Consider the following 22,981-nt stretch of genomic DNA (forward strand, 5'->3'; position numbering starts at 1 on the left):
TCAGCAGGGATATTGTATTTATTGAAAATAAGATACAAACAAAAGAAGGTAGAACTTCAAAAGAAAAATCAGAGACTACTACAGTTGAAGTTGAAGAAATAGAAGTTTCATTTTCTTCTGAAGCAGCACCAAAGCACGAATAACAAGAGAAGGCTGAGATCGAAACTCCAGAAGTTCGACGGTCAACTAGGGAGAGAAGCAAACCAGCTTGACACTCAAATTATTCTATGGAGAGTAATATTGCATACTGTCTACTAATAGAAGATGGAGAGCCTTCAACTTTTCACGAGGCTATGAAAGGCCAAGAATCATTTCTGTGGGTGACAACAATGCAAGAAGAAATTGAAGTTCTTCATAAAAATAAAACATGGAATCTTGTTCAATTACCACAAGAAAGAAAGGCCATTGGAAATAAATAGGTCTACAAGATCAAACGCAATGGTAATGATCAAGTGGAGAAATATCATGCAAGATTGGTGGTGAAAGGATTCGCTTAGAAAAAAGGTATAGACTTCAATGAGATATTTTCTCCGGTGGTTCGACTCACAATAATTTGAGTGGTCCTGGCGATGTGTGCTATATTTGACTTGTACTTGGAGCAGTTAGATGTCAAAACTGCATTTCTTCATGGAGAACTTGAAGAAGAAATTTACATGCTCCAACCTAAAGGTTTTGAAGAACAGGGAAAAGAGAACTTGGTTTGCAAGTTGAACAAATCTCTATATGGTCTCAAACAGGCGCCGAGGTGTTGGTATAAGAGACTTGATTCCTTCATTATAAGCCTTGAATACAACAGACATAGTTCAGATTCTTGTGTTTATTACAAAAGATTTGGTGATGACGATTTTGTTATTTTGCTGTTGTATGTTGATGACATGTCGGTAGCAGGCCCCAACAAAGATCGTTTCACAAATTTAAAGGCACAGTTATCTAGGGAGTTTGAAATGAAGGACTTGGGACCAGCAAATAAGATTCTAGGGATGCAAATTTACCGAGACAGAAATAATAGAAAGATTTGGCTTACTCAAAAGAACTACTTGAAGAAAATCTTAAGACGCTTCAAGATGCAAGACTGTAGGTCAATTTCTACCCCACTTTCTATTAATTTCAAGTTATCCTCAAGTATGTGTCCTAGAAATGAAGCAGAAAGGATGAAGATGTCTCGAGTATCATATGCATCAGTAGTGGAAAGTTTAATGTTCGACATGGTATGTACAAGACCTGACATTGCACAAGTAGTGGGAGTGGTTAGTCGATACATAGCTAATCTTGGTAGAGAGCATTGGAATACTGTTAAGAGGATCCTGAGATACATCAAGGGTACCTCAGATATTGCAATGTGTTATGGAGGATCAGTCTTTAGTGTTAAAGGTTATGTTGATTCAGATTCTGCAGGTGATCTTGATAAAAGTAAATCCACCACAGGCTATATGTTTACTCTTGCTGGAGGAGCTGTAAGCTGGGTTTTAAAACTGCAATCTATCATGGCTACATCTATGATGGAAGTAGAATATGTAGCAGCTACATAAGCTAGCAAAGAGGAAATATGGATGCAGATGTTACTGGAGGAGCTTGGGCACAAACAAAAGAAGATTGCTCTATTTTGTGACAGTCAGAGCGCTTTGTATCTTGCAAAAAATCCGGCATTTCATTCAAGGACAAAGCACATATGAGTTTAGTATCACTTTATCTGTGAGAAGGTGGAAGAAGGCAGTGTGGATATTCAGAAAATTCACACCAATGACAACCTGACAGATATATTTACAAAGTCAATTCACAGTAATAAGTTTATATGGTGTCGATCTTCTATTGGCCTAGCAAAAATATAATATTGCAGTAATTGGGTAGAAAGGATGGTGTGAAGATTTAATTGATTCTCAATTAAATCTTCAAGTGGGAGAATGAAATAAAAAAGTCAAAATTGGTGGCTTGGGTTGGCAGAAAACGTGTTTGGTTGGTAGAAAAACAATGAAAGAAAGGTCAAAAAGAAAAAGTGCAGCAACCACTTTTGAAAATCAAAACGTGTATGCAGTAACTTTTTGAAAAGAAAAAAGTTGACAGAAAAGAAAAAAAACAACGCGTAGAAAATTAACGCGTAATTTTCTTACGCGTTTTCTTTTTCCTATAAATAGAGGGCCTCTTGTCCTTATTTAAATCATCCCCAATACCAGGAAAAGAGAGTAAGAATACAAAGAGAGTTATACACCAAGATAAATATTTTAGTCTTGAGTGTCCTCTTTAGTAGTTGTTCCTTTTAGAGAGAGAAGTGTTAATTGTTATTTTCTCCTTGTATTTGAGAGCAGTGTACTCCATATTTTAATAGTGAGATCCTTCTACCCCGTGGTTTTTCCCCTCTATCTGTTTGAGAGGTTTTCACATAAAATTCTCGTATCTAATATATTTTCATATTTATTGTCATATCAAACTTTAGTTATGGTGCTTCCTCCCCCAAACAGTTTACATGTATTGAGATTTATTTATATGTATATACATGCTGAGTCAGCATAATTAGTTAAAAGTAGAATTAGTTAGTGTTAGTGTTAGTCTGTACACTTGTCTGTTACACAGTTAGTTAAGTAGATAGTGGATTAGATTAGTGATAGCTAATTGACAGCTGTATTGGGAACTAGTAATGTGTATATATTCAATTACATTCTCTAAAAAGTGAAGTTGAGCATTATCATCTTCTCCAAAGTATCTCTATGATTAAGTTGCTCTTATGAAGCCATTTGTGCGATATTGTTTCTTAGCTACATCTACAGCAACCAGCTTAGTTTTTGATATAGCCATCATCTTCTATTTATTTTCTTCTCGAATATTCATTGTCGAAGTCTGTGATTAATCCATAGTTGTAGGTTTTGAACCAGAGTTTTCTTAGATCAAGTAAATTTGATTGTTTCGATCAATCCACATGGCGATTGAGCAAGGTGGAGTGTCTGTAGGTAGTGGAAATGGTAATGGACAAGCTGATTCAAGTAATCCATTGTACATGCATCCCTGCAATAGTCCTGGTACAGTGATAGTTTCAATTTCTTTTGATGGGATGGGATATTGACCCAGAGAAGAAGTATTCTTCGCGCCCTCTCCATCAAGAATGAATTAGATTTTATTAATGGAGAATGTAAGAAATCAGAGCTCAATTCCCCTTAGTTCCGAGAGTGGAAGAGATGCGACAACATGGTGACTTTAAAGATTTTGAACTCTCCATCTAAATAGATCTCCAACCGTGTAGATATGTCAATTATTTCATGGAATTATGGAGAGAGCTCGAGGATATAGATTAGACTAATAGGGCAAGGATTTACCTGATTCAGAAGGAAATCAATTATTTGACTTAAGGTAATCTCGACATTACTGCATATTATTCGAAATGAAAAAATTATGGGAGGAATTAAGCAACTTAAGCAACAGAAACCCTTGTACATGCACTTGTGTGTGGAGCAAAGGAAAGTTCACACAAGAAAAAATAGGATCATAGATTAATTAAATTTCTTAGGGGATGAATGAACTCTTCACCGCAGTGAGAAGGAGCATTCTAATGATGACTCACTTGTCTTCTATGGCATAAGTTTTCTCAATTTTGATTCAAGAGGAGAAACAAAGAGAGTTTTCACCTAACAACATGATGAACATGGACTCTACAACACTCAATGCTAGCTCCTTGGGGACAAGAAACTTCAGGATAGCATACTGTTTCAATCATAGTCCAAGTTACCTCTCTAATGGTAATACTAAAAACTTCTCCAAGGATAATTATGTGGATAAGTCTTAAGTTGTTTTGTGATTACTATAAAAGGACAAGTCACACAAGGAAAAATTACTATGAGCTAATAACCTATGCCAAATCCCCCATCAGATCACCATAATTAAAACTTCAATGCCACTCAGAATTTCAATTATAATCCAACTCAGCAGTATAATCCACATCATAAATACAATAAAGGAAAATGTATTGTAGCAAATATACATGGAATGCTAATTGATATGTTGCTTGTAAAAAGGGAGGAAGCTAAGGGAAAAAAGGACAATCAACCCATTAACCTGTCCAAGGAATAATATCGCAATGTTATAACTATGTTGTGTTACTTCTAGATAAACAATTCAGAAGAAGACACAAACACCCTCTACTTGGAAAATGGTTCAGTGAACTTTCTAGGTATTGTGGTCTTACTTTCTCAATTAATTTTGACAAACCTTCATGTAGACATTTTGAATCAAAATCTGACTTATTATAATATTCCTCAAAATGCTCACAAGTGTCTTAAGAATGCCTTAGAAATAGGCCGCTCATGTAATACATTATCCTTAATCTTTCTGAAAAATCCGAGTTCGAAATATCAATCAGGGGATCAAAACCTATAGAAAAATAGTTTTGATCGATTTTTAGGACCCATAAATCGAAAGATAGATTTCTCAAGGAACTGTGCAAACCAGTAAGGTGCGCGACAAGTTCGCATCGCGGACTTGCTTGCCTCCGCATCGCGGACGTAGCGATGATTTTTGGCCGAATTTAGTTTTTTAACAAGGGCACTTTAGACTTTTTCCTAAGTTTTAGCTAATGAACCTAGATGTTTTTAGGACCTAATTCAACTCTATAAATTAACCTAAAACCTCTAATTCTATTCATTCTTCTATAATTCACCTCCTCAAATATTTCTCTCTCTACAAAAGATTCTCAAGGACTCCATTGAAGACTTCAAGAAAATTCACTCAAGCTCTCCATCAAAACTCTCAAGTTCCTCCAAATTATTTGGTGTTCTCACTTAAGGTATGTGGGTATTAATTCATGGATCCTTTCATCCATGAAGCCCAATCAATTTCTCAAGATTTTCTATCAAATTAAAGTATGGTATTTTATGGGTTTTATGATCTCTATTCCTATTGCATGAATTATGATTCAAGTATTATCATGAGTCTATTTTGATATAAATTAATGGTTATTGCATTAAATTGAACAGTTTTCCCATGAATTCTCCTATTTTGATTTCTAGGGTTCATGATATTAATTATGGGTATTTTTAATTTTACTTCCAAATGATATTATCTTTATTAATTATGTATGAGCTGATATAAAGTTTATGATCATGCATGTTTTCAAGTCAATTTCATGAATTTCAAGTCAATTGATCATGCATTCATGTCTTACCCTAATTTCAAGTACAAGATATGGTCATGAATTTTTAGAGTGTGAATTATGACTATGTATTTCAACTATGATATGAACTATTATGTATGACTTGTAATGTGGAAGGACAATGCCCGCATTGGACTTATGTTTATGCAAATATGATTATAATGATGAAAGGACAATTCTCACATTACAAGTATGTTAAGAAAATGAGCTACTCCATGATTTCAAACCTATGATAATGACTATGATATATGAAATTATGATTTCTATGCTATGTATATATTCTGTGGGATTTGACTTAGCACTAAATGTGGACTTGAGGTGGGAGCTCAAAATACGGGGTCCTTATATAAAGTCTCTTATCTCATAACTACGTGCCACCGTAGGATTGCATTCATGGCCTAGCTAGGGGATCTACATATAGAATATGCATGACCCGCTTAGCGGGGTAGAGTCTACTTTGACAAGTAGATTCCCTTTTTTTGTTGTTGTATGGGGAGACAACGGAATTCCATGTTATAGCTCGCATGGTCTTATTGTCGGTTATGGTTCATATTCCACATATGTATGGTCTCTTAGGTATGCTATGACTTTAGATTATACTTTTTAAATGCTTTGGTCAATATGATTTTCTTATGTCTTTACTTACCTCATCTTACTATGTGATTTGCTTGACCATTGCATTCCATGATTCATGTTGCATGTCATGCCCACATACTTATTACATTCTAATGTACTAATACATATTTTTGCCTACATTGTCTCATAATGTAGGGGTTGAGGTTGAAGATCACACTCATCTACGTGGCTAGTTAAGCTTTTCTATCCTGCGGTTGTGGTGAGTCCTCATTTATCGGGAACTAGTTATCGAGTTAGTTATTATTTTCAAAAACTTTTGCTATATTTCATATTGAGGGTGAGCTAGAGACATATCTTATCCCCCGCCCATATTCATGAGTAGAGGCATCTAGTTGGAAAAATATTTTGATTTTATGTTGTCATGTGTCATTCTTAAATTTTTATTCATGATTTAACTCTCTTATGATGTTTACGCTTTTGCTTTACCTTATGAATGCTTATGATATGTACAAGAGGCTTGGTTGGAGCCCTTCAGAGTTTCAATCTTCGTGTTACAACTAGGCCCTAGATCGGATCGTGACACTTATGGATAGGGGTGCTCACGGTTCGGTTTGGATCGGTTTTTATTTAAAAAATAACCAAACCAATTGAGTCGGTTTTTCAAATTGTCAAATCAAATCAAACCAAACTATATCGGTTTTTGTCGGTTTTTATCGGTTTTGTCGGTTTTTGTCGGTTTTTAAAATACCTTGTAGTCACTATTTGAATAAACAAAAAATAAATTTCAAAAGTATTTTCTTATTATAAATTTCATTGTAGCTAGTAGCTACTAGCCAAGATTGACGCATACATGTTTAATAATAGAGAATGACTCACCTAAAGTTTTACTATTTGTAATTGTGAGTAGCTTTTCTGCGTATGAAGTCTATATTTTATTTATTTTTACTTTATTTAGTATAATTCAAAAGAATGGCCCAAGATCAAAAATATAAAAACTCAATATAAATTGTATTTTTTTCATAAAAAAATTTAAACACACACATATATATACAAATTTAATTTTTAAAATATGTATATATAAAGTCGGTTTGGTTCGGTTTTTTCGGTTTTTTTTAGACTTGAAACCAAAACCAAACCAAATATAGTCGGTTTTTAAATTTAAAAACCAAACCAAATCAAACCAAATAAATGTCGATTTTTTTTTTCCGATTTGGTTTGGTTCGGTTTTTTGATTTTTCGTGTTCAGCCCTACTTATGGATATTAGACTCAGGGTCTTCGAATCATATGACTTTTAACAAACTTTCTATGACCAATATTAAGGCCTTCTTATATTCTATTTTGTTATGACTACCTAATGGATATATAGTGAAAGTGATTCAATTAGGAGATGTGATAGTTAAATCTAAAATCATCTTGCATAATGTGTTATATGTGTCATCTTTCAAATTTAACTTGATTTTCATCCATTTCTTCACAGCAAGCTTTAAAGGCATTGCCTTTTTTACTGATAATATTTGTCTGTTGCAGGCCCCTTCAATAGAGAGGCCTCAGGTTATTGGTAAGTGCAGGGATGGCCTCTACTTCTTGTGTTTAAGTTGCTTGGAAAATGGTAGTGCTACTTCCACTATTGATGCTTCTATCAATGTTGTTGTTCCGTGTCTGTAGAAAATAAGCAAGCAACTTATTTTCATTCTCTTCATTCATGTCATTCACTTTTAGATGTAAATAACTCTATCTCAAGCAATAAGAATGAATATTCTTCTTTGACTCCTTCTCTCACAGAAATGATATAAATTTGTTGTGACATAATAGGCTTGGTCAAGTTCCTTTTGCAAAAATGAAACCATAACCTCTATACATGTCAATTTTTCATCCAAACAACCTTTCTTATGTTCAGTTTGCCCTATGACAAGGCAAACTAGATTGCCCTTTCTCCAAATAACCACTGAATCCACCAAAGTATTTAAGTTGTTACGTGTGGGTGTGGGGGGGCCTTACCATATGCCTACTCATGATAACTATAAATATTTCATCACCATGGTGGATGACTATAGAAGATCCATATGGACACAATTGTTAATCCATAAGAGAAATGCTCTACAAGTTATCAAGACTTTTCTTTCCTAAATTGAAAATCAGTTTAGCACCACCTTGAAAATCACTATATCAAACAATGACCTTGAATTTGAAAACAATGAACCCACTTTTTTTTTTGTAAAAAGAATTATCCATCAATAGTCTTGTCTCTACACACCACAACAAATGGTATGATTGAAAGAAAACATAAATACTTGCTTGAGACAGACAGAGTCCTAATGTTCCAATCATCTTTTCCCCAAATATATTAGGGGGAGTGCATTTTGATAGCAACTCATATCATAAATAGACTTCCTATTACCCATCTGAAAGATAAAATGTCACTTTGAAGTTCTCTGTGGGAGAAAATCTTTTTTTTCCTCCTTGAGAAATTTTGGATGCCTTTGCTATCCAACAATACCAAAAGTCTATAGAGATAAATTTGAATTTAGGACAACACCTTACATTTTTATTGGTTACCCATTTGGAACAAAAGGATACAAGGTACTGAGCATAGCTAATAAAAGGATACACATTTCAAGAGATGTGATGTTTTATGAGAATGTTTTTTCCCTTTGCATCTGCTCCCTAATGAGCTTCATTTAATTTGATTTCTAAGTCCGTGAGTTTAAGTCCTGTTCATCATTCAAATCCTTCTCCCCATCCTACTGTTTATGATGATGTGTTTATGCTTACACCTCATTCAAATGATAAAAAAGTGTAAGTATCACAGACACTAGCTCTTCACATAACAACTTCGTATATTCATATGACACTGTGGTACATTCTACTATGGACACTCTGGACCACATTCCAAACCCCATTGATGAAACTCATATCCTAAGAAACTCTAGTAGAATTTATAGAACTCCTACTTATCTTCAATACTATCATTGCCCTACCAAAACTACCAACCTACACACCACTTCCCTCTTCTTAAGTGCTTTGTTTTCACAAAATCAGAACCTCAACCTTGATATCTTAACATCTGATAGTCAAGTTTTGTTACAATATATGTGTGATAGTGAACTTTCTTCTTATAAGAAAGAAACCCTTAATCCTATTTAGCAAACAACCATGACTCAGGAGTTTGAATCCTTGTATGCAAATCACACTTGGGACTTAGTGCCTCTACCAGTAGGCAAGAAAATCATTGGCTGCAGGTGGGTCTACAAAGTGAAACACAAAGAAAATGGAACCATTGAGAGGTTTAAGGCTAGATTAGTAGTAAAGAAAATACACCCAGCAAGCAAGGATACACTACATAAAAAAAAAATCCCCAGTTGTAAAGATGACAACTGTCAGGTCTTTGATTGCCACTGTGAAAAATGGTTGGGAAATCTCCTAACTTGATGTAAATAATGCTTTTCTCATGAGGATGTACATGAAGAAATATATATGGAAGATCCTCCTAGCCTAGTAATTGACACACCAGGCATGGTATGCATGTTAAATAAATCCTTATATGGTTTAAAGTAGGCTAGTAGATAATGGTATACAAAATCACAATAGATACTGCAACAGATATGTTCACTAAGTCAATGACTATTCTCTCTTTCACAAGAAGTCCAAGACCTTTACTGTTTTTATAGCCATTTATGTAAATGATGTTATACATACAGGAACTGATTCTCAAGAGATCATAGCTCTAAAAGAGTTCTTACATAATTAGTTCAAAATTAAAGATTTGGGCAGACTTTATTACTTTTGGTATTAGAGGTGTTGTATACAGCTGATGGGGTCATCATTTCCCATAGAAAATTTGCTTTAGATTTTTTATAAGAATTTGATTGTAGTGATTGTCCCAGTTTCTATTCTCCTCTTGATCCCAATATGAAATTAAGGATTAAGGAAGGTCAGCCTATCTCAAATTCGACTTACTATAGGAAAATAGTGGGGAAGCTAAATTTCCTCACAAATACCAGGTTATACATAGCTTATGGTGTACAACATTTGAGCCAATTCAGGAAACATCCCAGAGAACATCACTTGCAAGCAGTTTTTCACTTGTTGAGTACATCAAGAAGGATCCCACTCTTGGAATCTTCCTTTCAAATAGTTCAGATTACACTATCAGGGCCTATTATGACTCTGACTGGGCAGCTTGTCCAAATTCCAGAAGATCTGGTTCAGATTATATTATCTTGATTGGTAATATATTTGTTAGCTGAAAACCCAAGAAACAGAAAATTGTTTTCTTATCTTCAACTGAGGTAGAATACAGGTCCTTGAGGAAGCTTGAAGGTGAGTTGGTTTGGTTGAGTAGAGTTTTTGAAGAACGGTCTGTGCCATCTCCTAAACCATATATAGCATTTTGTAACAACCATATTGCTCTTCATATTGCCAGGAATCTTGTGTTTCATGAGAGGACTAAGCACATAAAAGTGGAATATCATTTTGTGCACGATAAGCTTCAAGAGGGTCTTGAGTCCTTGCATCATGTGGCCACAACTGATCAACTAGCTGATGTTCTTACTTAAGCCTTATTAAGCCTCAGACATTCAACTGTGCTTGGCAAATTGGATGTGAAGAGCACACCTCCACTTGAGGGAGGGGGTATTGAGATTTACTTATCTGTATATACATGCTGATTCAACATAATTAATTATAGCTAGAATTAGTTAGTGCTAGTGTTAGTCTGTTCTACTTGTCTGTTACATGATAAGTTAAATAGTTAGTGGGTTAGATTAGTGACAACTAATTAACAGTTGTATAGGAAATTAGTAATGTGTATGTATTCAAGTACATTCTCTCAGAAATGAAATTGAACACTATCATCTTCTCCTAAATATCTATCTATCTAAGGTGCTCCTATGGAGCCATTTGTGCACTGTTGTTTCTTAACTACATCTGCAACAACTTCAGCTTAGTTTTTGATAACATTTATATTAGTGGTCTCATCTTTTTTATTTTATTTTGTTTTTTGTATGCATGAAAGTGCAAGCTGCTGGAATTGTTATGTAGAGGTAGAGAAAAGTAAGAAATAAGTGTAGTGTGTGTTATTTTTCTTACAAGGATATGGCAAGTGGTGGATTTAAGACGGAGAATGGCCTCTAATAGTAAAAGAAAGAAGATTGAGGGAGAAGAGGTCTGCTAGGTGTCAATTTCAGGGACCTACAATTAAATATAATAAAATTTAATATAAATTTTATTTTTACTATTAGTTTTAGGGCAAAGGATATCTTTAGGGATAATTACATCACATGACCATTCGACAAAAATAATTATCAAACGAGTGGTCATTCTCTATATAAGCATGTATAGTCAGTGTATATTTCATGTATAATCAAGTTATATTCAGTTATTGAGTGTATCATAATGTATATTCAGTGTATAACTCATGTATAAGTAATCTATATTATATAGTCAATATATACTTTGTATAACTTTTGACAAGCTATATTGTATAGTCACTATATATTTTCTATGATTTTGATTTTTTTTATGTAAATAAAACATGACTATATTTGTTATAAACTAATTAGTTTATTGTATATATTTAAAATTGTCCCCTTTTATATACATAGAGCTATCAAAATGGGTTTGGCTCGTGAGATCGGCCCAACCCAACCTTGAATTGAGTAGGGTTGGGCTAAATTATTTTAGCCTATTTAGGAACGCAAATTTTTAGCCCAGCCTCATGGTCTCAACTCGCGAGCCTTAGAGGCCGGCTCATGGGTCATGAAGTTTAAAAATATTTATTATATATATTTTAAGTAGTATTTTTTTTTTGCCAAATCTTCAGCAACTAGGCAATTGAAGTTATTACAACTATGAATCTTTGACTTTTTTTACTTTTGTGTTTACGCATAATTTCACGTTTCTCCTTTGTTGTCTAGTTTATGAAAAAATGATTATATAATGTATGTTGTTATAATTAATCTTATGATTGTTGACTATTGTATCTTGCATGTTCTATTGTTTTGTAAGTATTCCACTAAAGTATATAGAACTCATGGACATGTGAATTTTTGACGTATTAGTGTTGTGTTAATCAATGTTCGATAGTTTTTTTAAGAGACCAATATTGTTCATCTTTTGATTGAAAGGTTAACCAGTCTCAATCCGCAGCTCGCTTAAGTCTGGGTTAGACTATTATTTTATAGGCCCTTTAGTTAAAATGATCAGTTCATTCTAACTCATTTAACTCGTTAGTCCTTAAGTATTGTGTTTGATTGGGTTGGGCCTAGGGCTGGGCATAAAATACCGAAAACCGAATTACCGAACCGAACCGGCTATTTCGGTATTTCGGTATTCGGTAATTCGATATTTCGGTTCGGTATTCGGTACCGAAATTGATATTTCGGTATTTCGGTTTCGGTATTCGGGATTTCCCGAAAACCGAACTTTTTAAATTTTTTTATTTTTTTTTTTACAAAAAAACTGGAAAAAAAATTACCAAAAAATAAGAGTATAGTAAGAGAAAACTATCTCATTTTTTCATTTCCCTTACCATTTTCATTTCAACTTTCCCACGTTTACCGTATATTATATCATTATATGCACACTTACACGTACATTATGGATAACTGCTAAAATTTAATTCATGTACATGTAAAAATTATAAATTCTAATTTCAAATTTATGCAATTGATTAAGAATTCTAATTTCACTTTGCATGATTTCCACGTTAGTTATCTACATAAATTGTTTGATAGTTACATTGAAAACGAAAGATTCCAACTCTTTCATATCTTTGCAGGAACTAATTAATAATTAGTGCAGTGATGTAGAGTTTTTGGATAATTCAAAGAAAAACATATGTATAAAAATTATGTATGATATATTATAGATTTTTGTTTTCACTCTTTTTCATTATTTTTATTACATGGTAATATTTTTTTTATTCTGTATCGATTCATAAATTATTTTCTCTTTGTTTACGATGTATCATTTCTCCTCCGTAGAATGTGGCTTACAAGCAATTTCGATTTCGATATTCGGCAAGTTAAAATGCATATATTACTTAATTATGGTGTAGTAATAAAAATGTAAGTTAAGATATGTATTCTTTAGGTTAATGTAAATATTAAATGCGGATAAATTTTTATTGTATATTAACTATTAAAAAAATATGGTATTACCGAATACCGTACCGAACCGAAGTTTTATTTACTGATTACCGAATTACCGAACCGAAGTTTGAAAGTTCAGTATTTGGTATATACTTTGAATTACCGATTACCGAATTATCGAACCCGAACTTTGAAAATACCGAACCGAATACCGAACGTCCACCCCTAGTTGGGCCAATCCATTTTGACAGCTGTATATATAAATCAAGAACTATTTAAATAAGGTAATTTATACAAAGGACCAAATAGTTCTAACTCAAGGACCATTTTGGTCATTTTGTTTATAATATTGAACAGCAAAATAACAGAAAAGAGAACCCCGACCGACTTGATGCTCTAAGTTTCCGAAAAAGTCCAGAACCCCTCCCCTATTAATAACATCTCATGTAGCGTAAACCCTAAACCCAAGCCTCCTATTCTCCTTAAACCCTAAACTCTGCGAAAATGGCTGTCACTAACATCATCCGAAGGACTGCTTCTCAAGTTGTACCCTTGGCTGCTCGGGTATTCGGTAGAACTCAGAGCTACCATCATCGATCCTCTGCTCTCTTCTCCACCGTAGTTAACCGTAGTGCTGCTTCTAGAAACTTCTTTCGGAGCTCAGTACCGTCGACCCTTCATTTCTATTCTACCAAGAGGCCCAGTTCTGATGAGTCACTCCTAAAAGTCATTCAGTCTGAAATCCAATGTGTCGAGGAATCCGACGAAAAAGACGAGGTTTGATTTCCTCAAATTCTCTCCCCCCCCCCCCCCCCCTCTTTTGTTCTTTATATGTGCGACCAATTTCATGTGGCAAATGAATATTTATACAAATTAAATGAGAAAAAGGAATGTTCTTTGTATTGGCTTAATCCTGTAATTCTGTTTCTGTTTTTAGTGGATCTTGTTATAGAGAAAATTTATGGTGTTTTTCATTTTACCAAAAAATAAAATGCTATTGTTATCATTATTTGTCATTGTTTTTGTAGGTTGAGGAGGCTCCTGAGGGTTTCCCCTTCAAGATTGAAGATCATCCAGGACAACAAACTATAACATTGACAAGAGAGTATCAAGGTGAATCTATTGATGTCGAAGTTCACATGCCTGATCTTGTTACTGGCGATGAAGATGAGAATGAAAACACTGCTGAGGATGATAATGAAGGGGCCAATCAGTCCCAAATTCCTCTAGTTGTTAGGGTGTCTAAGAAGAATGGACCATCTTTGGAGTTTGGTATCACCGCTTTTGCTGATGAGATTGTTATTGACACTTTGTCAATCAAAGATCCTAATGTTGCTGAGGATCAGATTGCTTATGAAGGACCTGATTTCTCGTGAGTCTTCAAGTTTAATGCTTAATTTCTTTTCTGTTTTCATTATACTAATAGAACTCCATCATCAGGGATTTGGATGAGAACCTCCAAAAGGCTTTCCACAAGTATCTGGAGATCAGGGGTATCAAGCCCAGCACAACCAACTTCTTGCATGAGTACATGATCAACAAGGATGGTAGAGAATACAAGATATGGCTTAAGAATCTGAAGAAATTCATTGAGGCTTAGGTTCTACTTGTTGCATAAGTTTTGATGTTTTAATTTTAATGTCTGCCAATGATCAATACCATGATTGTGAAGTCTTTTAGTTATTTCATTGATAAAGTTAATGTACCATGAAAAGAAATCCTAGTCTTTGGCAAGTTAAAAACCAAATGTTGGTGAATTTAAGGGAGTTGTTCATTATGCTTTTTATCAGCAGCTACTTCTTCTCATTGCTGCATGTTGTTGCTTGCTAATGAGATTGCGTTTCCAATTTTTTCATGTTTGCTAATTGTCAAGGCAAATCACTTTGCTTTCCCTTTAGTCCCTAAACAAGGATTTCTCCAACTTGTACTGGCTTGCATTTTCATTTGCCTTGGTGAATCCTCGATCATGGTGTATTGCTTTGAACTTGTACTGGCTTGCATTTTCATTTGAATCATCGATCGTCGTGTAGTGCTTTGAACTTGTACTGGCTTGCATTAACATTTAGCAACCTTAATTTCCCATGGTTTTCAGTATAATTTACCACAAGTATTAAGAAAAATATATCAGATTTGAGATATTGCTAATGCTTAATTGTACAATGAAGTAATAAATAAAGGAAGGAGAAAATCTAGTTTTAAGCACCATGGCTGCTACTTCACTGGTACCCTCCATGCTCCACCTAATAAAAGAAACTATGATATTATTTAAAGAGATAAACTAGATGAAAAACATGAAAAGTGTGCTTATAAATCTAAATATTTTTTTCTGAACAAAAATGAGTTAAATAAAAAAAAAGTAGGAAGTTCTAATATTATTTCTTGATGGTGAAGACCAAACTCATGAGCTTATAATTCTAGATTGGAACAAGTTGATAGGAACCCTTAGCTGCTCATTTTTACTAACATCAATTGAATATTTTCTAAAACCAAGTAGTACTGCGTAATAATTATCACGCTATCATGTTTTACTTTAAAACTAAAGACATTTTAAGACTTAACAGTTTGAATTATCTAATATTGAGAAGTAGCCCATGAAAATCACAACATATGAATAAACAAAGATGAGGCATGATCTGACTTGGAAGGATGTATTTTAATCAAAGTGAATCAGATGATCTGTAGTTCTGTACATTAAATTTCTAAAATTGGCCTAGCCAACTTTCTGTACACAACCATAACAGCACTCTTAACTGTCAAGTATTGATCAGCCTTCACACACTCATTTACTATATTAGGGTAAAATAAATCCCCAAATTTTCCCACATTTAGATAAACACACAATAACACTTCCGCACTTGCTAGTCACTACACAACTGTCAGTACAAATCTCCTAAAATAACATTGGGTACATGGCTAAAACTAAAGGAATACGTAGTGACAAGACCTCTAGCTACTCTGGTCATAATAACTGCCGAAGCTGCTGTGTTTCCCTTCGAAGTAATTGAACCTCTTTCATCAGCTCTGCTTGATTTTCCAATATCAATTTCATAGCACTAGAAGTTTCCATCTGCGTAATGTTTGCAAAATCTAAGAGATACTATACAATTGAAGAACTAGGAAAGTGCAAAGTTAAGAAATGTACCTCCTGCATATGAAATTGTCTTAAAATATCTAAGTGAAGATTCCTCATATCCTCATGAATGGATTTTTGAAGGGAAGAAAGAGTTTCTTCTTGTGTACGTTGAAACAGCTGGAGTGTGAAGGAACTTCCCTGCTGCAATTCAGGCAGTGTGGACTTTTGTGACTGCTTAATTTGACCCTGAAAAAATTCATAGGTCGAATGAAAACTTTATATTAAAAAGATAAGTCTGCCATTTGGAATGATTCATCATTAAGGATCTTTCCACCAGCTCATGCTTCCGAGATTCTCTTTGAAAATGCAAAAGGTGAAAACATCCATGATGATGATTCATAACAAATGATGCCTAAGATAAAGAGAGGAACAGACAGGTTTTCTTGATTCATACATTCATTGCTTGGAAAGCACCAGCTGCTGTAGCAGATGACGTGTCCGACCTAGATAACAAGCTATTCAGAAGCTCCTCCCTTGTTTCAGCTCCAGTTTTCTTAGTTTTTGGAGAACCAACAGAAAGGGTTCCATCACTAAAGGATGGTGTGGTGCTTATTCTCTCAGCATAACTGGAAAATCTTCGTGGGAGGGACATAGTTGAACCAAGAGAATCAAGAGTTCCCTGCCCCATGATGCCTTTTGTTCCAACTGAAAAGGATGTGGAACTCACATGTTCTGAAGATCCTAGAATAGTTTCTTCATTTAGATTTTCTTTTATGCGCAAATTACCCAAACTTAGACTAGAACTAGTCAAAGAGCTTATACTCTGAGTTGCTGGAAAATTATCCTGTAATCCAGATAACATAGTTCCTGGTGCAAGAGGACCAGATGTCGAGATTGCAAAACGAGAAGGCATGTTTCCTGACTGCCGAAGGTGAGATAATCTATCAGATAATTTCTCACCACCCCAAGCTTCAGGAGGAGTAATGGAGGAAGAGTCATCACCACGAGAAGATATAGGAGTAGAAGAAAACTGTGCAAAAGAAGCATCCTCCTGCAGGAATGTCAAAGGTATGAAATACTTGTCAAGGAAAGAAAACAACTCATGCATTTTAATGTTAAACCCAGTCATTGATTTCAGCTTCAGAATACTGACACCACTTTTTGGACTGACTTCACAAATTATTTAGCACCCAAGAATGAAGGAGTTAAGAAATCAGTTACGTCAACTGGATATCAAAAGCACCATTTTGCATCCAACAATATAGGAAATTTCGACAAACAAATCAATATTTTTGTACATAGAAGAGCAACTCGCAATTTCACCAAATGTCCTGCAACCAAGGAAATAACTTGTTTTCCAAAAGAAAATAAATCTAGGCAGATCAACCAGACAAGATCCAAACCTGTTTGGGCAAGGAACTTGATTTCCAATCAAATATGGGGCGGTTCTCATTGCCACCCTCAACTGGAAGGGGAAACCTTAGAGAAGAAGGAAATAGCAAAGAAGATTTCTTATCAAAATCCTTTTTAAAACCTTCCTGATCATCCCACAACTTATCAAGTGAAGGTGTAATTGGCTGAACTTCAACGAGAGGAGAAAAAACTTCCATATCATCCTTGAAGTTACGAGGAGCATGTAATCTTGCCAAAGATCCACCTTTCCACAAACTACTTCGTATGGGTGTTTCCTCGGATGGAGATAAACCTAGTGTCCCAGATGTAGATCCTGTAATGCCTGCTGGAAAAGAAAACGAGTCCATAGAACCTGAACGAACAGCGGTTCTGGAACCTGATGTTGTCAGAGAAGTTGCTAGGCTTGATGATATCATAGCAGGAAGTGGGTCAGGCATTAAAATTGAATCCTCCACAGCACTTCCCAGGAGAGCCATTTCTGTTGTGCAATTGTTTTCATTGACTATTACAGGTTTTGCTCTTTGCCAGCATAGACTTGTCACAGCCTGTAAATTCATCACACTTTGCTAGTAAGAGGAAGTAAATCATAGAGTAGTAAGAAGGTTACTGTCAATACTGAGGAACAAAACTGAAGTTAACAAGCTGATAAACAAAATATATAAAGGACAGCCTGTACATGCTAAAAGATGCAGAATATTGGCATGGATTCAATTGGTCAGTTTATACTGATATGCAAATAGATACAGAAACACCATGCAGTTTAATTTTGCCGAGCGAGCGGGAGTGAGAGAGAGAGTGAGTAAGAGGAAGAGCTTCTCAGACCAGCCCCCTCGCCCAATGCCAAAAGCCAACATTGCATACCATCTTCCAACTCATCAATCAGATTATGCACATTGGTCTACTCTTGATACATAATGCTACAAAGAAGCATTTAGCCAAGGAAGAAACAAGGATATCTCAACAATGTATTTGATTTCAGGAAATTGAGAAATGCATTCAATTCTTATCCACATTTGACCAACCAGAAATTTGGTTGTCATGACTGACTAAGTGATGTGCCGCTTTTGAACCCTATTGCTGCACCCTAACCATATCATAGATGGTCAACAGCTTGTGGGACTACCCCCCCTTCCCCAAAGCAAATGCTGGCTATCTTTAACCTCTCAAATCTACATGCCATATTGGAAGAACCATGCACATACTTGTCCGCCTAATCTCCTCCTCCCCTTCTTGCACTATTACCATTTTCATGCATATCCACCTCTATCATCACGGAAGAAATAATTTAAAGACAATAAGTGGACTCAAGTATTTATGCATACCAACTCCATGTGGGCTTATTATATGGTCTGCATATCTCCATCCTTTGGCAATAAGAGCTGAATCTTTTCTCTCCTTTTCTTTTCCTTTCTCATGTTTTGCCAACCAAGGTAATAAAATGATATAATAGAAGTACACAGTCAAGGACAAACTGATACTTGACACAAAACACTTTATTAAGAAAGGAAGAATTAAGACCTCAGAATTTCCATAAGCACGTAAAACAGTCAAAGGTTGTGGTTTTCCACGAACGTCGTAGAATACCACCCGGCCACTACTTGTTCCAGCTGCCAGAGTGAAGCCATCATCAGTAAATGCCAGTGAAGAAAAAGGTGCCTCGTAAGGAATGCAAAATGATGGCCTTCTTGACCCTGAGTCAAAAGTGTACAACTTCTTATCCATACCAACACTAGCAACAATCTGCAATCATAACAGTAAAACCACACCTAAGTAAATGCTTCCCATCATTTGGCAAGAGGATGGATTTACAGTTATTCCAGTAGAACAGGTCCACAATACGTCCACCAGTTGATGAGTATAATAGAGAAAAAACCTTGTCATTTGATGGTGAGAAACTAATGCCAGAAGTTGGTGCAGAATGCTGCTTTAGCCAAGAAACCTGTCAGAGGTAAAAATAATTATCAGTTATCCAACAAAACAATGCACAGCAGGCAAGAAAGGTACAAGTGAGAGACATCAACCCAGAGAGGTCAACCACTATATTAAGTAATAAAGATTAACACGAAATGCAAAGCAAGATAACACTGCACTTGGCGAATTTAACCATTATGGCTATCAAAGCATGCCTGAGGATGGGAAGTGGAAGGAATTGGGGAGAGGGAGGACGGAAGGATATCCACGTCTCATGTTTCAAAGAAATAAAGGGAAGGAAGAGTAGGAAAAGGAAGAGCATCGGGGAAGGATCAGAGGAAGGACCATGATATGTTTTCTTTTATCACGTAAAAGGACCATGACATGTTCTGAATGTCGGCAGGTAGGGAGGCAAAATATGTACCGAGACAGGTACTGGGAGGTTTCGAAATAATTATCTCTATGAAAACTTCATAAAATTCATAACCATTATTCAGTGTTTTATATGTCACATGCAAGCTTGCACTCCAACTTTGAAGTCCACAAGCTATAACATCTAGCGCTTCAAACAGACCAGCACATATTGCAGTAATAATTTCTCTTTTCATGAGTTTTGACTACCAAACCCCCAAAGAGCAGTGATAAATTTCTCTTTTTATGACTAAAAGACTGTCAAGCTCTGAAAAGCAACAGTTTGTAAGTTGCAAATGGATAGCTGATTCTTCTTTCAGAAAACACTCTGCCAGAAATGTTCTATGTCATAGCCAATGTCTAGCCTATACCAAATTAGCAGATCAGATTGCAAGGAGAAAGAAATGGAATTCTCTAGTGATCTCCAGTTATAAACCTTTTACCCAAGACAGATCTAGGCACTAACACAACATGTAATGAAATCAAATTTTCTCATCTCAGAACATCAGAATGTCAACAAACCTTGGGGCTGCGACCAGTTGTATCCCACAGGTGGATAGATCCATCATCACCAGCTATCACCAATAAGTGCCTGCTAATCTTAGAATAATCAAGCACTCTCAAAACCTGATCTTGTGATAATCAGACAAAGAACAATGGCATCAGAAAACAAAGCATAACTCCAAACACCAATAGCAAATTGCAGCTATAAGAGGCTTTACAGCAAAGTGGGATGTGGAAAGAATGAATTAACCTGCCCATTTGGATCCTTGAGTTCAGCAGCCTTTGCACCAGAAGCCAGGTTGTGAAGTATAAGATTCCCATTAAGACTGATAGAAGCTAAGTGCTCATCTTTGCAATTGTACATTACACCGCTAATGGTATCAGTATGACCTTTCAACCATTTGATGCAACGCTTCCGCTGCAAATCCCATATTCGTACAACTTGGCCACTGCCTCCAGAACAAATGTATCTGGATGCTTTGCTGCTAAAGTTAATAGTTGAAATAGACTCCTGCAAGTGATATAGATGAGCTACTTGTAGATAATTAATTGATTGAAAGCCCACTAAACAAGGTGGGCTTCAAAAAAATGTTGACAGCTTATACCGAAGACCCATGTTAGGTAATAAGGGATGGGATGGGATAGGAAGTTAAATTTATTTCAATCAATCTTCTCATCACCACCTTTTTCCACAGGATAGCAATAGAGCACACATTTATGCAGCATCCTTCTTTCATAAACACGTATGACAATCAGGATCCATTTCTGTACCCTACCAAAACCCTATCTGTCTCCCATTCAAACCCAGAGGAAACACTAAAATCTCCAACAAGTGCATTCAACATACAAAGATGTAAAGTACGGTACTCTTTTCTGATCAGTAAATATAGAAAATTATGGAATTGTTATAAGCCAACAACAAACAGGCGCTTTTCTAATTTAGAAAAAATGACATCGTTTTGGCTTCCTCTTAACAAAATTATTATGGTTCAAACAATGTCATGTTGATGTCTTTCTTTTGTGAACTTGAAACTGTGACTTTTCAGTTGGTGTTGTAACACTGTTAGCAGTAGTCGAAAAACTTACCGTTCAACACCTGAAAATAGGGAAACCCCTATAGAAAAGTAATTATTGGAGAATATCTGAGTGCAACATCGACCAATCAAAGTGACACTATCAGTGTATCAGACGATAACATGGTTATCAAAAAGTGTATTAGATGATACATGTGTAATTTATCATAATCAGTATATGTTTGATTCCCCAAGGGTCTGTGGCGAATAGTTCAAAACTCGGTAGATAATGGGCCCACCATCTAGCCTTCTCCACTTGAACACCAGGTTTCTATCTGTGACTAGGTTCGAACCCATGACGTGCACCTAAACCACACATCATGTGTTGAGGTTTTACCACTAGATCAAAGCCCCAGGACAATTTAACATAATCACTTGAAATTACTTTTAGGGAAAAATCAATATTTGAAGCTTAACTATACAAAACAGCTCCAATCTTTTTTCCCCTTTAGCCTACTTTTTCTTGGTATTATGAGCACAACCAGAAGTATCCTTGTTGCATAAAATGTATATGGCAAAAGCAGCCTAGACATGTGTAGAATAGTTTCAATGTCTCTTTTTGAAATGTGCTAGTCAGTATGCTATCATTGAGACCTGTCCTGTGCATTCTAAAAGAAAACTTATCATATGAAAGCACCAATTTTCCTGTAAATTTCAGCAGCAAATAGAGGTAAAAATGAAGTTGGTCCAATCTACAGCATATCTTTAACCTCTCAAAGTTCACTATTTTCAAAGAAAGCTGTGCCAAAATCCATTGAAAGAATTGGCAATAAAGGAAATATTACATTCTGATAACAGGCTAAAATAAAGGTTTAAATTTGGCAGTTGCTGGTGATAACAAATAATCAAAAAATTTCAACTAAATTTGCAGCGAAAAAGTGAAAAGGTAAACAAAAGTACCTCGATATTGTCAGCACCATCAGTGCCGGTCAGTGGTACAGTCCCCAAACACTGTCCATTTTTCCTCCACAAAGATATCTTCTTGTCATCTCCGGCGCTTGCAACCACCAAATCTGCAACACCCAAAGTTAAATCCATTTTGCAACAAGAGTAAATATTTGAAATTAATGATAGAAAGGAGGAACTAACTAGTGTGGTTCCACTTGACGGAATTGACTTGGAATCCAGGGGAAGGAGTATAGCTAAGAATGCAGGGATCACGGGGCTCCAAAGAGAGGTCAAAAAGCTTAACAGTGTCACCGCCAGTAGCAGCCAAAATGGTCTTTATCGAATCTGTAGAATTCATCTGAATGGTGAAATGTACAATTTTTATGAGAATGACAGATTTGAATTCCTTTCAGAAGATGGGAAATTGGGAAAGAGAGAGGAGTGAAGTGGGTGTAATTGAGTATCTTCTAATTTAGGTGTTTGATTTGAAACCCTACCGGAGAGAGAAAAGGGGATTGGAAATTCAAAAAAAGTGCTGGCCCAAAAAGTGGGCGCCCTCTCTCAAGTGCAACCAGGCTTGAGATTGAACCTTTTTTTTTTTTCATTAACCAACAATTTTTGGATGGGAGTCAAACTAATTTGATGTGTATCAGAGTTTGAATTTGAGACCTATGATTAAGAGAGAAGTAGCTTGTAATGCCTTAGAAATTCTTTAGTCCAGATCAGGTCATGGGAAGCTCAAAAAGATTTTAAGTCTGCAGGAAATTGATTTTTACGGGCGCTATCTACGGACCGTAGATGGAATTTGTGGATGAGACTTCTAAGATTTGAATGATGGTCTAAGTTTATGGGTCGTGGATGCTTCTATGGGTCGTCCTATTGGATCATACATCAAAGTCCTGAAAC

At 35.6% G+C, this 22,981-nt stretch overlaps 2 protein-coding genes across 2 annotated transcripts; one reads left to right on the forward strand and one right to left on the reverse strand.

Moving 5' to 3' along the window:
- The first annotated feature begins 13,202 nt into the window (after nucleotides 1-13,202).
- Nucleotides 13,203-14,739, forward strand: LOC129896536 (uncharacterized protein At2g39795, mitochondrial-like). The gene is made up of 3 exons (XM_055972462.1): nucleotides 13,203-13,579; nucleotides 13,831-14,174; nucleotides 14,243-14,739. Exons 1-3 carry the CDS (start codon nucleotides 13,307-13,309, stop codon nucleotides 14,400-14,402), a joined length of 777 nt encoding a protein of 258 aa, XP_055828437.1. The 5' UTR covers nucleotides 13,203-13,306; the 3' UTR covers nucleotides 14,403-14,739.
- Nucleotides 14,740-15,436: 697 nt separating this feature from the next.
- LOC129895271 (protein NEDD1) lies at nucleotides 15,437-22,650 on the reverse strand. Its single transcript, XM_055970957.1, has 10 exons — nucleotides 22,277-22,650; nucleotides 22,088-22,200; nucleotides 20,365-20,625; nucleotides 20,133-20,237; nucleotides 19,162-19,227; nucleotides 18,807-19,028; nucleotides 17,279-17,833; nucleotides 16,330-16,926; nucleotides 15,945-16,121; nucleotides 15,437-15,869 (listed from the first exon to the last, which is right to left on the reverse strand). Exons 1-10 carry the CDS (start codon nucleotides 22,431-22,433, stop codon nucleotides 15,762-15,764), a joined length of 2,361 nt encoding a protein of 786 aa, XP_055826932.1. The 5' UTR covers nucleotides 22,434-22,650; the 3' UTR covers nucleotides 15,437-15,761.
- Between the last annotated feature and the right edge of the window lie 331 nt (nucleotides 22,651-22,981).

The sequence above is a fragment of the Solanum dulcamara genome, chromosome 7, assembly GCF_947179165.1.
Source record: "Solanum dulcamara chromosome 7, daSolDulc1.2, whole genome shotgun sequence".
In the NCBI taxonomy this organism is placed as follows: domain Eukaryota; kingdom Viridiplantae; phylum Streptophyta; class Magnoliopsida; order Solanales; family Solanaceae; genus Solanum; species Solanum dulcamara.